We start from the raw sequence: 17,622 nt of genomic DNA, 5'->3' as shown, positions 1-17,622 counted from the left end.
AGCGGCGTGAGTGACTGAGTGAGTGAGTGAGTGAGTGAGTGAGTGAGTGAGTGAGTGAGTGATACCAGCACCAGCACTGGCTCTGTTTCTGTCTCATCACACTCGTGCTCTCCGTACACAAGAACACACACACTTATTATGAGTCAAAACACACACAATAGATCAAAAATCCCCAAACACAAATTAACATACTGTACACGTCCACTGGGGCTTCATTACGAGACACAGTGAGCTGAAAGCTGAAAGCCTGTTTTGAGTGACTTCTTGGTGATACAGCACTTGAACCTGCTGTCTGAATCCTTCTGTCACTCTCTCCCACTGAAGCAATTCTTTTCTGTCTCTTTGTCTGCAGTTCTGTCTTTTTACCAAACTATATTCTTTGTCTGAATTCCACTCAGATATTCTCACACAAACACATACAAACACACACCACACACACACAGAAACACACACAATCCATTTATGAAAAGGTGCCGTATTTTCTGAACTCAAACCCACGATAAAGTTGACCAAGGAGAGAGTTTTTTTGCCAGTGGATAGTTTTGTGTGGGTACGTAGGATACTGTACGTGACAAAGTTCTCATTTTTTACTCTATGACCATGAAACAGACTCAAAAAGCCCCTTTAATAAGACCAGTCTGCTTTAGTGCATTCAGAGAACCAGTGCCTAAGTATACTCAGAAAATAGTATTAGTGCACTCAGAAACCAATCAGAAAAGAGTATTAGTGCACTCAGAAACCAATCAGAAAAGAGTATTAGTGCACTCAGAAACCAGTCAGAAAACCAGTTTGAGCTTTGGAGCAAAGGAGAGGAGCAAATACAGATCAAAGCCTGTCCCCCATGGTTTTCTCAGAATTGTCAACCAGCTTAGCACCACTGGCCACACTCAAACCACACACTGTAATACAAAGAAACAGACACAGACACACTCACTCCGTTTTTCCCTATCTCTCTCTAACTCCCTCTCCCTTTGTTGACCTCCCTCCCTCTCTCCTCCCTTCTTCTCCCTATCTCTAACTGCAACCAACTGGCATAGCACTTCAAGAGATGGCCATAGTCCAACCCAATGTGTTCAGATCACTGTCTGGAGGTTAGTTTTAAGACCACACTTAGAGGTAGAGAGAGGGAGAGAGAGCGGTAGAGAGCGGTAGAGAGAGAGAGAGAGAGAGAGAGAGAGAGAGAGAGAGAGAGACAGACAGAGACAGAGACAGAGATGGAGGAGAGACAGAGATGGAGGAGAGACAGAGATGGAGGAGAGACAGAGATGGAGGAGAGACAGAGAGGTTGGGAGGTAGAGAAGGAGGAGTGAACAGAGAGGGAGGGATGAGAGTTACAGAGAGGGAAGTAGGTAGAGGAAGAGGAAGGTGTAACAAAGAGAGAAAGTGACTGTCGGAGCAGACAGAAAATAATCTGAGGAATTTCCCAAACCAAAATAGTTGAAATAGCTCTACTAATTAAATATTCAGACAGCAGGTCATGGTTATCGTGAAGAGGAGTTGTGTTGGATGGAGGGAGCTGTAAAGGGCTAGGTATTTACACACACACAAACACTACCACCTCCCCAGTGCTGACACACTCAACAAGGGAGATAGATAGAGGGTGATAGGAAAGAGGAAACCCGAGCAAGCAGACAGGGGACAGAGGAGTGGGGGGGAGAGAGAGAGGAAATGAACAGAGATGATACAGAGAAAGAGGGGAGTTTAAGAGAGAGAGAGAGAGAGAGATAGAATCCGCCGTGCTGCCAATGTGCTCCAGCCCTGTGTCTGCTACGAGGTCTGGCTCTATTGGTGTTCCCCCGACGCACTCAGGAAGAAGACCTCTGTGCCTGTCTTTAATTGGCTCCTGTTCGTTAAGAGTGGGGGAGAGGAGAGCTCTGGGACCTGTTAACGAGCCAAGCATATTAATGGGGTCCATGAGAGGGTCACCCACGGATCCCGACTCTCAGCCACATCGACAATGGGGGTCTCAGGTAGCCTAGCAGTTAGAGTGTTGGGTCAGTAAACGAAAGGTTGCTGGTTTGAATACCTAAGGTCAAAAATCTGTCGATTTGCCCTTGAGCAAGGCACTTAACCCTAATTTGCTCTTGGCCACTGTACTACTATGGCTGACCCTGTAAAACAACTTATTTCACTGCACCTATCTGGTGTACGTGACAATAAAACATTTTATTTGTTCTCCTATAGGTCAATACACACACACAGGTGCTGATGCCTTGAGAGGATTGAAACTGAGAGAACTGTGTCATAGAGTGAAATAAGAATGATGTCTGTGTGCACAATGATAACAAGTTGTCAAGTAAATATCAAGTGATCCAATTCAGAACCAGGGAGCTGCTTCCCCATGCATGACTTTTGACCACTATCTGCTGTTGGCTCTTATTTTTAACATTTCAGTTTCCATCGTGAAAACATGTCCTGTGATGTTTTAACTGTCCTGTATTCTATTAATGTAATGTATTAGGTATTTTAAGTGGGTTTATTTATGTAAATGTAGCTTTTTTTTCAGTTTGATTTGTGATCAAGAATCAATCAACTCAAACTCACCCTAATTATTATACTGTATGCAGAGTGCACCATGTAAGGGAACATGTGTTCTGTCTCTACTTCGACTCTCAACACACATGCAGAACTCTAGCCATGGAGTCCCACAGAGAGAAAGGGAGAGGGAACAAGAGGGAGGACAGGATAAATGGAGAGATGACCCTGATGGAAACAGAGCAGAGATGCAGGCAGAGACCCAGGTGATAGGTGTACCCTTCCTGCCCCAGAGATCACCCGAGTCAACATCATCAGAACTCCTTCATTCAAATCAAATTCAAACAACTTTATTTGATCCGTCTTAAGCTAAACTCCACCAGCAGCATGGGTGTTTAGACTATTTGACAGAACAATTTCCCTTTATGATATACTGACAAAATAAAGGAAACACCAACAGAAATTGTCTTAATAGGGCGTTGGGCCACCATGCAACAGTCTCGCTGCAAAATTAAACGTTCATCCACGCTCTCCAAATGCCAAATTTCAAAGTTGCTCCAAACGTCAAATGTTTAAGTGTTTTGGTTGCTCCTGCTACTCTGAAATTAAGGCCCTCGTTCTGAAGGTAAGGCACTCATTCTGAAGGTAAGGCACTCATTCTGAAGGTAAGGCACTCATTCTGAAGGTAAGGCACTCATTCTGAAGGTAAGGCACTCATTCTGAAGGTAAGGCACTCATTCTGAAGGTAAGGCCCTCATTCTGAAGGTAAGGCCCTCGTTCTGAAGGTAAGGCCCTCATTCTGAAGGTAAGGCACTCGTTCTGAAGGTAAGGCACTCATTCTGAAGGTAAGGCCCTCATTCTGAAGGTAAGGCACTCGTTCTGAAGGTAAGGCACTCGTTCTGAAAGTAAGGCCCTCATTCTGAAGGTAAGGCCCTCATTCTGAAGGTAAGGCACTCATTCTGAAGGTAAGGCACTCGTTCTGAAGGTAAGGCCCTCATTCTGAAGGTAAGGCCCTCATTCTGAAGGTAAGGCACTCATTCTGAAGGTAAGGCCCTGATTCTGAAGGTAAGGCACTCATTCTGAAGGTAAGGCACTCATTCTGTTTTAGTTGCTCCTGCTACTCTGTATCGTTCATTAAGGCACTCATTCTGAAGGTAAGGCACTCGATCTGAAGGTAAGGCCCTCGTTCTGAAGGTAAGGCCCTCGTTCTGAAGGTAAGGCACTCGTTCTGAAGGTAAGGCACTCGTTCTGAAGGTAAGGCACTCGTTCTGAAGGTAAGGCACTCATTCTGTTTTAGTTGCTCCTGCTACTCTGTATCGTTCATTAAGGCACTCATTCTGAAGGTAAGGCACTCGATCTGAAGGTAAGGCCCTCGTTCTGAAGGTAAGGCCCTCGTTCTGAAGGTAAGGCCCTCGTTCTGAAGGTAAGGCACTCGTTCTGAAGGTAAGGCACTCGTTCTGAAGGTAAGGCACTCGTTCTGAAGGTAAGGCACTCGTTCTGAAGGTAAGGCCCTCGTTCTGAAGGTAAGGCCCTCGTTCTGAAGGTAAGGCCCTCGTTCTGAAGGTAAGGCCCTCGTTCTGAAGGTAAGGCACTCGTTCTGAAGGTAAGGCACTCGTTCTGAAGGTAAGGCACTCGTTCTGAAGGTAAGGCACTCGTTCTGAAGGTAAGGCACTCGTTCTGAAGGTAAGGCACTCGTTCTGAAGGTAAGGCACTCGTTCTGAAGGTAAGGCACTCATTCTGAAGGTAAGGCACTCGTTCTGAAGGTAAGGCCCTCGTTCTGAAGGTAAGGCCCTCGTTCTGAAGGTAAGGCACTCGTTCTGAAGGTAAGGCCCTCGTTCTGAAGGTAAGGCCCTCGTTCTGAAGGTAAGGCCCTCGTTCTGAAGGTAAGGCCCTCGTTCTGAAGGTAAGGCCCTCGTTCTGAAGGTAAGGCCCTCGTTCTGAAGGTAAGGCACTCGTTCTGAAGGTAAGGCACTCGTTCTGAAGGTAAGGCACTCGTTCTGAAGGTAAGGCACTCGTTCTGAAGGTAAGGCACTCGTTCTGAAGGTAAGGCACTCGTTCTGAAGGTAAGGCACTCGTTCTGAAGGTAAGGCACTCGTTCTGAAGGTAAGGCACTCGTTCTGAAGGTAAGGCACTCGTTCTGAAGGTAAGGCACTCGTTCTGAAGGTAAGGCACTCGTTCTGAAGGTAAGGCACTCGTTCTGAAGGTAAGGCACTCGTTCTGAAGGTAAGGCACTCGTTCTGAAGGTAAGGCACTCGTTCTGAAGGTAAGGCACTCGTTCTGAAGGTAAGGTACTCGTTCTGAAGGTAAGGCACTCGTTCTGAAGGTAAGGCACTCGTTCTGAAGGTAAGGCACTCGTTCTGAAGGTAAGGCACTCGTTCTGAAGGTAAGGCACTCGTTCTGAAGGTAAGGCACTCGTTCTGAAGGTAAGGCACTCGTTCTGAAGGTAAGGTACTCGTTCTGAAGGTAAGGCACTCGTTCTGAAGGTAAGGCACTCGTTCTGAAGGTAAGGCACTCGTTCTGAAGGTAAGGCACTCATTCTGAAGGTAAGGCCCTCGTTCTGAAGGTAAGGCCCTCATTCTGAAGGTAAGGCACTCATTCTGTTTTAGTTGCTCCTGCTACTCTGTATCGTTCATTATTAAGGCACTCGTTCTGAAGGTAAGGCACTCGTTCTGAAGGTAAGGCACTCGTTCTGAAGGTAAGGCACTCGTTCTGAAGGTAAGGCACTCGTTCTGAAGGTAAGGCACTCGTTCTGAAGGTAAGGCACTCGTTCTGAAGGTAAGGCACTCGTTCTGAAGGTAAGGCACTCGTTCTGAAGGTAAGGCACTCGTTCTGAAGGTAAGGCCCTCGTTCTGAAGGTAAGGCCCTCGTTCTGAAGGTAAGGCCCTCGTTCTGAAGGTAAGGCCCTCGTTCTGAAGGTAAGGCCCTCGTTCTGAAGGTAAGGCACTCGTTCTGAAGGTAAGGCACTCGTTCTGAAGGTAAGGCACTCGTTCTGAAGGTAAGGCCCTCGTTCTGAAGGTAAGGCCCTCGTTCTGAAGGTAAGGCCCTCGTTCTGAAGGTAAGGCACTCGTTCTGAAGGTAAGGCACTCGTTCTGAAGGTAAGGCACTCGTTCTGAAGGTAAGGCACTCGTTCTGAAGGTAAGGCACTCGTTCTGAAGGTAAGGCACTCGTTCTGAAGGTAAGGCACTCGTTCTGAAGGTAAGGCACTCGTTCTGAAGGTAAGGCACTCGTTCTGAAGGTAAGGCACTCGTTCTGAAGGTAAGGCACTCGTTCTGAAGGTAAGGCACTCGTTCTGAAGGTAAGGCCCTCATTCTGAAGGTAAGGCCCTCATTCTGAAGATAAGGCACTCATTCTGTTTTAGTTGCTCCTGCTACTCTGTATCGTTCATTATTAAGGCACTCATTCTGAAGGTAAGGCACTCGTTCTGAAGGTAAGGCACTCGTTCTGAAGGTAAGGCACTCGTTCTGAAGGTAAGGCACTCGTTCTGAAGGTAAGGCACTCGTTCTGAAGGTAAGGCACTCGTTCTGAAGGTAAGGCACTCGTTCTGAAGGTAAGGCTCTCGTTCTGAAGGTAAGGCACTCGTTCTGAAGGTAAGGCACTCGTTCTGAAGGTAAGGCACTCATTCTGAAGGTAAGGCACTCATTCTGAAGGTAAGGCACTCATTCTGAAGGTAAGGCACTCATTCTGAAGGTAAGGCCCTCATTCTGAAGGGTAAGGCCCTCATTCTGAAGGTAAGGCCCTCGTTCTGAAGGTAAGGCCCTCGTTCTGAAGGTAAGGCACTCGTTCTGAAGGTAAGGTACTCGTTCTGAAGGTAAGGCACTCGTTCTGAAGGTAAGGCCCTCGTTCTGAAGGTAAGGCCCTCGTTCTGAAGGTAAGGCCCTCGTTCTGAAGGTAAGGCACTCGTTCTGAAGGTAAGGCACTCGTTCTGAAGGTAAGGCACTCGTTCTGAAGGTAAGGCACTCGTTCTGAAGGTAAGGCACTCGTTCTGAAGGTAAGGCACTCGTTCTGAAGGTAAGGCACTCGTTCTGAAGGTAAGGCACTCGTTCTGAAGGTAAGGCACTCGTTCTGAAGGTAAGGCACTCGTTCTGAAGGTAAGGCACTCGTTCTGAAGGTAAGGCACTCGTTCTGAAGGTAAGGCACTCGTTCTGAAGGTAAGGCACTCGTTCTGAAGGTAAGGCACTCGTTCTGAAGGTAAGGCACTCGTTCTGAAGGTAAGGCACTCGTTCTGAAGGTAAGGCACTCGTTCTGAAGGTAAGGCACTCGTTCTGAAGGTAAGGCACTCGTTCTGAAGGTAAGGCACTCGTTCTGAAGGTAAGGCACTCATTCTGAAGGTAAGGCACTCATTCTGAAGGTAAGGCACTCATTCTGAAGGTAAGGCACTCATTCTGTTTTAGTTGCTCCTGCTACTCTGTATCGTTCATTAAGGCACTCATTCTGGTAAGGTAAGAGTTAAGGTTAGGGGATACAGTGCCTTCAGAATGTCACGTTCCTGACCTTATTTCCTTGGTTTAGTCTTTGTTTAGTTGGTCAGGACGTGAGCTGGGTGGGTGTAGTCTATGTTTTGTGTTTCTATGTTGGGTTTGTTGTTTGACCTAATATGGTTCTCAATCAGAGGCAGGTGTTTTGCATTGTCTCTGATTGGGAACCATATTAAGGTAGCCTGTTTGCACTGTTGGTTTGTGGGTGATTGTTTCCTGTCTTTGTGTTCTGCACCAGATAGGACTGTTTTCGGTTTTCACATTTATTGTTTTGTAGCTTGTAGTGTTCACGTTATTATTCTTTATTAAACATGTTGAACACTAGCCGCGCTGCGTTTTGGTCCTCTCCTTCATCCCAGGAAGAAATCCGTTACACAGAAAGTATTCATACACTTTGACTTATTCCACATTTTGTTGTTACAGCCTGAATTCAAAATGGATTAAATAAAATAAAAAGTCTAACATGTTTTTAGACATTTTTGCAAATTAATTGAAAATGAAGTACAGAAATATGAATTTACATAACTATTCACACCCGAGTCCATGCTTTGTAGAAGCACCTTTGGCGGCATTTACAGCTATGAGTCTTTCTGGGTAAGTCTCTAAGAGCCTTCCATACCTGAATTGTGCAACATTTGCCGATGATTATTTTCAAAATTCTTCAAGCTTTGTCAAATTGGGTGTTGATCATTGCTAGAAAACCATTTTCAGGTCTTGTCATAGACTTTCAACCAGATTTAATTCAAAACTGTAACTCAGCCCCTCAGGAACATTCACTGTCTTCTTGGTTAGCAACTCCAGTGTAGATTGTGTTTTAGGTTATTGCAGGGGCGCAACTTTGGTTTTAGAAGTGGGGGGGACATATTTATATATAACTTTTTATCCAGTCGGATAAACACTCCAAACATTCTACCCGACCGCTCGAAAGCGTACGCATGGTTCTAAACCACACCGTTGCCTCATTTTGTATCACATTCCCCAGTGAAAGGTGCACCCCTGGGTTATTGTCCTGCTGAAAGGTGAATTCATCTCCTAGTGTCTGGTGGAAAGCAGACTGAACCAAGCATACCCATAACATGATGCAGCCACCACTATGCTTGAAAATTTGGAGAGTGGTACTCAGTAATGTGTTGTGTTGGATTTAACCCAAACATAACACTTTGTATTCAGGACAAAAAGTTAATTGCTTTGCTACATTTCTTTTGCAGTATTTCTTTAGTGCCTTGTTGAAACAGGACACATGTTTTGGAATATTTGTATTCTGTACAGGCTTCCTTCTTTTCACTCTGTCAATTAGGTTAGTATTGTACAATGTTATTGATCCATCCTCAGTTAATTTTTTACATGTATTTAACCCGTTACTTTTGGCACTAAACTGTCTCCATATATACTTTCATAAATTTTTTCAACTGCTCCGGGGACATTCAGACGAGTCTTGTCAGGCCTGTGGGCATCCTAGAGCAGACCATCATGTACCTGTTCGTGAGAGTCTCACCTTTCCAAAGAGGGTTCATATTAGTGTGTAGCCCAAACTGTTCATACGCTACATAAAGAGGTTGGCACATCCACTATATCGAGACACTTGTGGGGGTTCCTATGCTACAGACAATTTTGTGATAGAGATCTGTTGTTTTGTCACATTTCACCGCAGATGTGTTCCACATCGGCAGATGAGGTGGATTGAGACACATCCAGAGCAAAACAACAGATCTCTATCTTAAACGGACAGATGTGTATTATGCTAATTCGATTTCCGGTGGGGTGCTGACATCGTCTCTAGGGGGTAAAAACAACCAAAAACTGTCTCCACGACTGGGATCAAACACGCAACCTTCTGATCCAGCATCATGGAATTACGGAATCTGAATGGTTAAGGTAAGGGGTGGATAAAAATGTACTGAATTGGTACCTGGAGGAAAATGGGGGAGGGAAATGTTTTTTCAATTTCAGTCAATAGGAGGGTTTAGTATTTCTTTTAATCTAGTCCAGGGGAGGGTCATGTAATTTGTAATTGATGAAATGTCAATATTAAGCTATATATCGATGTGCGCCCGATGCCGTTCCTAATCTCTGATTCTTCGCTGGGCACACAATATCAAGTGCGACAACAGGCAATTTGTGTGGTCTCAATCAAATGATCCATAGCATATAGGCTATAGACTACGAAGTGCATACTTGGAGAAGCACTGAGCAAAGTTACATTTATAAGATAGATGCTGGGATGGTGTAAATACAACCAGGCTGCATTACACTGCAATTGATATTCCAACCCTGAGCCCTGCTCTGCTCTTGCTGATCAAAAACGTTGTTTGTGGTGCCTATCTAATGGCTGTGCTGTGTACGCCTATGGGGGCAGTTCAGGTGAGTCAAAGGCTTCTTCCGAAAATAATTGTCGATTAGGTGTTGTCCAAAAAATCTTGCGCGCGACTACCTATAGCCTATGTTCTGTTCAGTTTGAGAAGGAGAGCGCGAAGATGAGGAGGACCAGAGGTCAACTTTGATAGCTTGCTATAATTGCTTTTATTTAAAATAATATGTATCTTGCCCGTGATGTATTTATCAGAGTAAGACAACAATAAGACAGATTCGAGTCATTTACATGGTGGTGCTGAAACTTGAAGCAGCAGCCGCAGCACAATCAATCAGAAATCGACAGCTCATTGTGCGGAAAGTAGGCAAATTCGAGTAGGCATAATTAATTTCAACCATCTTCATTTTAATTAGACTTTACTAACAACAAGAGGGCTTTGTGTTGGTGCCGATTTCTTCCTATTTCGAAATAATAGGCAGGCCTACCTGTTTGACAGACTAAATGTGGCTATAGGCTGCTATATCCATAGATTTGTCAGTAAATTCCTTCACCCACCATGCACTCTTTGAATAGCATACCTCCGTGTCAGTGAAGTGCAGGTAAGTTAAAACCAAGACTCGAATTTAGGGGATGTGAGAGGGTATGCCATAGCCCTACCTTTTATTAGGGAAAATGGCAAAAAGCACAGGCCTTTGTTCGCTTAAGATTTTAAAGAAAATGAAACTGAAACATTATATAAAGTGATCTATATCTGTGGTCCGTGCTAGAAACAAGCTGTAAAATACCCAGGAAAGACGTGACTATGACGATGTATATGGCGATATCATTGTTTCGTTTCTTTGACATTCAGAGACTGAGCTACAACCTTCTATAGCCGAGGAGACAAAACATGTACTTTGCTTGGGAAGTAATCTAATTATGTCACTATCAATTGATTAAACTATTCACTTTCTGTACAATAGAAGAGGTTTAAACCCAGAAGGCTTTTAGGGAAACACGTGTGACCTCTCGTTGGGTTAAGCCGTGGAAGAAGAGTAGCCAGCCGGCGTACATTTTTTCTGCGTCAGTAGGCCTACTCTTTCTGGGGTGGAAAGCTATAGGCCTAACTTTTGAAAGTACCTTGCTCAGATTCCTAATGATGTCTCAGATATGTTATTTGCAAACAGGGACAGTTTCGTTGCAAACAATACACACTGATTCGGCATTGGAAAAATATGATGAGATGAACACGTAGGCCTGTCCATTAGTCTGTAATTTTGGTAATTTGTGTGGTATTCTGCTAATATGTAAAATTACGTAGAATTGCATGAAATGTTTATAAAATACAATTTTTTCTCTGAAAATACGATGATACAGTACAATAGAGTCATGCAATACTTTTACTATAAAGGAGATCTTTCCACTCCTACTTTTGTCCACGGTCGTCTGCGAAAAACCGCAACATTCTGGCCCCCAGCTCCGTGGGCAAAATTCCTGCGTTGCCATGCAATGCTTACAGGACAATGAACAGTTTCTAAAAATGCTTATAAAAAGGCTCTGGTCTTTCCAAAAAAGTGAAGGTAAACGCCAGACATATTCCCTGCTATACACTTTGTTTTTTCAAGTGTTCAGGAAGGGTTCGGGTAAAATATACATTTTAGGTCCGATTTTCTCCATGTAACCCTTATTATAAATAACGTTACTTTTTTAAGGGTTAAAATTTGGGATAGGGTAAAAACAATACGTTTAGGCAGTTATTTCAAAAGGTTAAGGTTTGGGATAGGGTTAAAACGAAAAATAAAAAACTCTCCACAACTGGTATCAAACACGCAACCTTTTGATCCAGAGTCATGGGATTACGCCCATCCACAATCAATTATGTTTTATGTGTGTGTTGGGCAGTATTGGTGCGTGGGTAAAATCACTGGGGAAGCAAAGCCCGGTAAAAAAAGCCATATTACAACCTATTCATTGTGATAATTGCGTTGTTTCTCTATAAACTCTTAGTTCAAATGCCTTGGGACCGTGATATATAGGCCTAAAGCCGAGACAATAAGAAGACACAGTGGCAGAATAAATTCAACCACACCTTTGTTTCGTCGCAAACCCGGAGAGCACAAAGCATATCGCATGTAACAAACAGTTAATGTTTCCGACATTTTCGGACTACTAAACAACTATTGATTTAAAACCACATAGAGTTACCGCAAGTCGCAAAGAAACAGGAGCTCCCTCCATTATTCCAGCAACATTTCAACTTCAATATTTCGACATCATCAAATCACCTCTGCTTAGTCTAATGCAGTGACAACTAAAAGATACCCAAAATAATTTAGTCCAATCAACGTAAGCTAAATATGATGTGGCTGTCCATGGGTCTGGTTTTTGTGTGTGTGTACTTGCATTCGTTCAAGTAGAACTAACATGTTGACTCATTCTACTTGTAGAGAAACGCCAATGCCATCCTTCTCTCTTTCATGTTAGCAAAACGGTCTACAGTACATGCTTACATTTTTTGTTGCTCGCTAGTCTAACTTCCTTTCATTGTCAACGTTAGCTAGTTAATAAGGATCGGACCCTTCATCTCAATTTCAGCCTAAAAGGACATACCCAAATCTAACTGCTTGTAGCTCAGGACCTGAAGCAGGGATATGCATATTCTTGATACTATTTGAAAGGAAACACTTAAGTTTGTGTATATGTGAAATTAATGTAGGAGAATATAACACATTAGATCTGGTAAAAGATAAACAAACAAGAAAACATGCACTTTCTATTTTTATTGCATCATCTTTGAAATGCAAAAAAGGCAATACATTGACATAGGAAGTTGGGTGTACTTTAAATGTTGTCCATAAGAGGGCAGCAGTGTGTGTGCACAGTTTCAGACTGATACATTCAAGAATATGAGATCTACATAATATTTTGTATCAAGTCCCTCACGAGTTTGCCCAAATGCACCCAAGTGGCCGAATTGGTCAAGTGATACATTTCCAAGTTCATAATTATAGAGAACATACAAAAATGTTATGGTATTTTTATTTTATTTTAATTAGCTTCCCTACATAAAAAGTACGAACCTTCACACCTCTAGATGGCCGGGCCAGGGTGGGTGTGGAGCCAGAGACAGCAGAGGGGTCAGACTGGAGGATCCACACCTACGTTTGAATAAGTGGAGGATTGAGGAGTCTCTACCACTGTTGTTACTAAATGTACTGAATAAGACTCACATAACTTTCAATCTTTACCCACATTTTAGCAGGGATGCAGACAAACATATTTAGTTTCTTTTAAAAAAGAACTACGAGTTAATAGGATACAGACATCTCAATATGTATGCTTAGATATGCATATATTTTTTTTTACATAGAAATAAGCATAATGATTATAGCTCTAGATTGCAGGGAAAAGCTGTCCCCTCTGATTTTTAGGGAACATGACGCCCCTGGCAGATGATGCTTCTCAGCAAGAATAAAAGCAAGCGAACCGAGGACTTATAAATAACGACTGGGACTGCTGATAAAGTGCTACAGAGAGACAGAGATAGAGACAGGGAAACAGAGAGCGGGTACGGAAGGTCGGCCATTGGCTCCAACCTCCAACAGTCAACATCTGGAGCATGCCATAAGGACAGAAAAAACGGGATTTGAGCATTCAGTATTAGGCAAAACAGACTGGAATTAACCAAGGGTATTAAAACTATTCCCGGTCCCTGCTTTAAACCCCCAAACCATCACAACTAAATGTGCATTCTGTTTTCAAACATATAATCCAATATTAACCAGTAACCTAGATAACAGCTACTAGACCACTGTGAAAAAGCCAAACAAAATAAACCCATTGTATGTCACCCGTATGGGCACATAATGTGTTTGCAACAATAACACGGCTGTCGGTGTGTTGGCGCGGACTTCTTGCCGCTCTGTTTGGATACCCCTGGCGGGAATCCATCATTGTTATACTGTGTTCTCTTTTGCATTTCCGGTATGGACTCGGCAGGCATCCGCAGGCATATGAAAAAGGTTTGCAAAACCCACACGGGAAATAAAAGTTTAGCCCCCGGTTTATGCACACACAAAAAACATGGCTATTTACTTATTTATTCAAATAAATAAATAAGACAATACATCTAAAAACAATTATGATCAATTTTGAAGAAAACAAACGATTAATGCATAAACTATAGGTCTATCAACAATAAAGTAAGCTAAACAAAATAATCCCATGGGATTGCAATCTTTTACCCTCTTCATAATCTATGCAATTTATGCGTAAATTGTTTGGTAGGAATTGAGTGGCTCCATAAAATCTGAGAACTGCCTGCAGAATCTTCACAAGTGACTGATGAATGACTGTCAAAGCATTGCCATAGGTAATTAAAACACATTACAGACAATAGGATATAACATTTTCCAATAACAAAAAGTGATTAAAACTAAAATCGTCAACATTCGATACAATCTTAATTTTATCTGTGCATAAGGAACTAAATCCTTCTGCATTGGAGGAATACACTCACTATTTTCAGCAGTCTCATTCATATGTGGAGTCTTGCGTGTAGGCTTATTGGTGTGAATGAGACCGCTCAGGGATTCAGATAACGCACGAGAACGAAATCGTATTTTCAGAATCTCTCTTTATCATTGGATTTAGAATATATCTATTGCATTGGTTGATATGTCAAAGTCATGCCAAATTATTTCAACAATATTAAGGTATAACTACTGGTGCCATCTTTCTCCGTCTCGTGAGTGAACACACAAATAGACACAAACAATCATTATCCCCTTACCCGCATTTCTAAGTTTCCGGTTCCTAAGCACTGAAATGATAACCAGCAAGTTGCCCAAGACATCCACCACCGTGGTGAAGATCAGCACGCTGGCCAGTACCGTGATAGCCCACGCGGGACGCGTCCCCGGCCGCGCGTCCAGAACCGTGCGGTTCCTGGAGAACGAAACATTCTCTGGCATGTCGAAAACCTTAGGGCTGCCAACGTATGTCCTCCCTGTCCGAGTCATTCAAACACCGCTGTCCTGGCAAAACAGTGACATGTTGCGAAAGTAGACTTGTAGCCTATTTGACAGCTGAATATGTTTAACGTCGCGGTGGGCGCTTGGTTTCGACAGTCTGTGATGCACACTGTTTCTCAACTTGCTCAGAGTGAGCCGCGCCGTCATCGAGTTGTTTATAACCGTGCCCGCTCTGGCCAGCTGGCCCTAATATCCCCTATCGATCAGATACATGAGAAGGCTCGTGGGTGCTCCGTGCCGTCATTCCTGGCAGTTCATTTGCATATCCCGTCCAGCTGTTTTCCCAGTGTGTACGCGCCTATCGCTTTCTCTCAACCCTCCTCTCTCTTCTATGCTGGTCGTACCGAACCTTGCCTGCTGTGCTGTGAGCTTCTGTATCTCGCCTCTGGCAAAGTCTGGCTGCGGTCTGAATTATTTGTTTTAAAAGCTGCTCGGAATTGCGAATCCACCGCGCAATCAGACACGATAGCGAGAGCCAGACGGTAGGCTCGTATTCAGAAATAGGATATATCGGGGAGGCGGATTCATCAACTCGTGCTTCGAAACCGAGCTCAGTGAAGCATGCTTTTCATGAGTATTGTTTCGCTCAGGCGCGGTGACAAGCCATTCTTTGATTGGTTTGATTCTGGTTATTAATTAGAAGGATATTTCTGTCTGTCTGCGCTACGCCTTCTGGAAACAATGTTGTATTACATTGAATTGACTGTCATTCGACAACAGATGCCTGCTCCGTCCAACCTCTTCACTACAAAAAGTGTCAAGTTGCTAGTAGGAAGAGGAGACTGGCTAGCACCACCGGGAGCGAATTGCATATGAGGGACCTGAATGTGTCCGACCCACTGGGCAAAAACTGGTTGAATCAATGTTGTTTCCACGTTATTTCAATCAAAAAATGTAATGTGATGATGTTGAAACAACATGGAAAACTGATTGAATTCGCAAAAAGTTATCTACGTGAGGGAATTTCGTATTTTGTCAATGACATTGTTACTTTTTTGTTGATTTTACGTTAGTTGACAACTCAACCAAATGTAATTCAGAACTAGATGTTGAACAGACTTCTATACCCAGTGGGTATTGTGCACCTCCTCTCTGTGCTTCTGGAGAGCACCATCTCCTATAATATGAGCTCCCTCAACCAGTTCCAGCATGCTATATTATCACCCCCACAATTATAATGTATATACAGTACCAGTCAAACATTTGGACACACCTACTCAATCAAGGGTTTTTCTTTATTTTGAATATTTTCAACATTGTAGAATAATAGTAAAGACATCTCAACTATGAAATAATACATTTGGAATAATTTACTAACCAAAAAAGTCTTCAACAAATCTAAATATATTTTATATTTGAGATTCTTCAAAGTAGCCACCCTTTGCCTTGATGACAGCTTTGCACACTCTTAGCATTCTCTCAACCAGCTTCAAGTGGAATGCTTTTCAAACTGTCATGAAGGAGTTCCCACATAATGCTGAGCACTTGTTGACTGCTTTTCCTTCACTCTGCAGTCCAACTCATCCCAAACCATCTCAATTGGGTTGCGGTTGGGTGATTGTTGAGGCCAGGTCATCTGATGTAGCACTTCATCACTCTCCTTGGTCAAATAGTCCTTACACAGCCTGGAGGTATGTTTTGGGTCATTGTCCTGTTGAAAAACAAATGATAGATAGTCCCACTAAGCACAAACCAGATGGGATGGCATATCGCTACAGAATGCTGTGGTAGCCATTCTGGTTAAGTGTGCCTTGAATTCCAAATAAATCAAAGACAGTGTCACCAGCAAAGCACCCCACACCATCACACGTCCTCCTCCATGCTTCACGGTGGGAACCACACATGCATAGATAATCCGTTCACCTACTCTGCGTCTCACAAAGACATAGCGGTTGGAACCAAAAATCTCAAATTTGGACTCATCAGACCAAAGGACAGATTTCCACCGGTCTAATGTCCATTGCTTGTGTTTCTTGGCCCAAGCAAGTCTCTTCTTAATATTGGTGTCCTTTAGTATTGGTTTCTTTGCAGCAATTCGACCATGAAGGCCTGATTCACGCAGTCTCCTCTGAACAGTTGATGTTGAGATGTGTCTGTTACTTGAACTCTGTGAAGCATTTATTTGGGCTGCAATTTCTGAGGCTGGTAACTCTAATGAACTTATCCTCTGCAGCAGACGTAACTCTGTGTGTTCCATTCCTGTGGTGGTCATCATGAGAGCTAGTTTCATCATAGCGCTTGATGGTTTTTGAAACTGCACTTGAAGAAACTGGATTGACTGACCTCCATGTCTTAAAGTAATGATGGACTGTCATTTCTATTTGCTTATTTGAGCTGTTCTTGCCACAATATGGATTTGGTCTTTTACCAAATAGGGCTATCTTCTGTATACCACCCCTGATTGGCTCAAACGCATTAAGAAGGAAAGAAATTGCACAAATTAACTTTTAGTAAGGCACACCAGTTAATGGAAACGTATTCCAGGTGACTACCTCATGAAGCTGGTTGAGAGAATCCCAAGAGTGAGCAAAGCTGTCATCAAGGCAAAGGGTGACTTCTTTGAAGAATCTCTAATATGAAATAAAGTTTGATTTGTTTATCACTTTTTTGGTTACTACATGATTCCATATGTGTTATTTCATAGTTTTGATGTCTTCACTATTATTCTACAATGTAGAAAATAGTACAAACTTTTGACTGGTACTGTATATGAAAGAGACAGAGAGAGAGACAGAGAGAGAGACAGAGAGAGAATTTGTGCGAGGATAACTGCAGATTGCACAAGATGAAGCTTCATTTTTCACCCAAGAGACTCACAGGTCCACATCATTTGTCACACACGCACAGGTTAAAGTCTCCATTATCTCAGTTTGAACACCATTGGAGGCAAACGAGGGCAAAGATTATGCTTCTCTCACAACATCAATTTAACGTTATCAGGGCGTGAAAACGAACTGGCACGACTATCCTGTAGTGGCCTATCACAGCTAACATAGTACGCACTCAGAGTAGAGGCTGACATAAGCACTGCAATAACGTCCTCTGGGCACAGTCGAAAGCGTGCTTCCAGACTAGAACCCTGGGTCCTTGGTTGGGACAGAGAGGACAAGTCAGAAATGGGAAACGCACCACTGGTAACTTAGCTTCCATATCCACTTGTTAAGCTAGCTCAACATGATAAACATGAGCACATTTCCCGCTCGCATTTTACCCAAACTTGTGATTTGTTGGGAGAGTTGTCTATCTGAAGAGGACCCTCCCCAGAGAACTGTATTTCTCCTTTCGAAATATCCAACATGACATCCTCCCCAGACTCTGTGCCGTTGCCTAGCTTACGATGCTCCGCAGG

The 17,622-nt window shown here is 43.3% G+C and overlaps 1 protein-coding gene across 1 annotated transcript in view; it reads right to left on the bottom strand.

Annotated features, from left to right (window-relative positions):
• LOC139549441 (melatonin receptor type 1B-B-like) overlaps positions 1-14,771 on the bottom strand; it is a 77,763-nt gene extending 62,992 nt beyond the window's left edge. The window contains exon 1 of the mRNA XM_071359939.1: positions 14,033-14,771. Within this exon, the coding sequence (XP_071216040.1) occupies positions 14,033-14,261 (229 nt within the window). The 5' untranslated portion in view covers positions 14,262-14,771. The remainder of the gene's footprint in view (positions 1-14,032) is intronic.
• Between the last annotated feature and the right edge of the window lie 2,851 nt (positions 14,772-17,622).

This window comes from Salvelinus alpinus, chromosome 22, assembly GCF_045679555.1.
Source record: "Salvelinus alpinus chromosome 22, SLU_Salpinus.1, whole genome shotgun sequence".
NCBI classification, from domain to species: Eukaryota; Metazoa; Chordata; class Actinopteri; order Salmoniformes; family Salmonidae; genus Salvelinus; species Salvelinus alpinus.
Note: the sequence above shows the minus strand (reverse complement) of the source record. Positions and strands in the feature narration are given on the sequence as shown.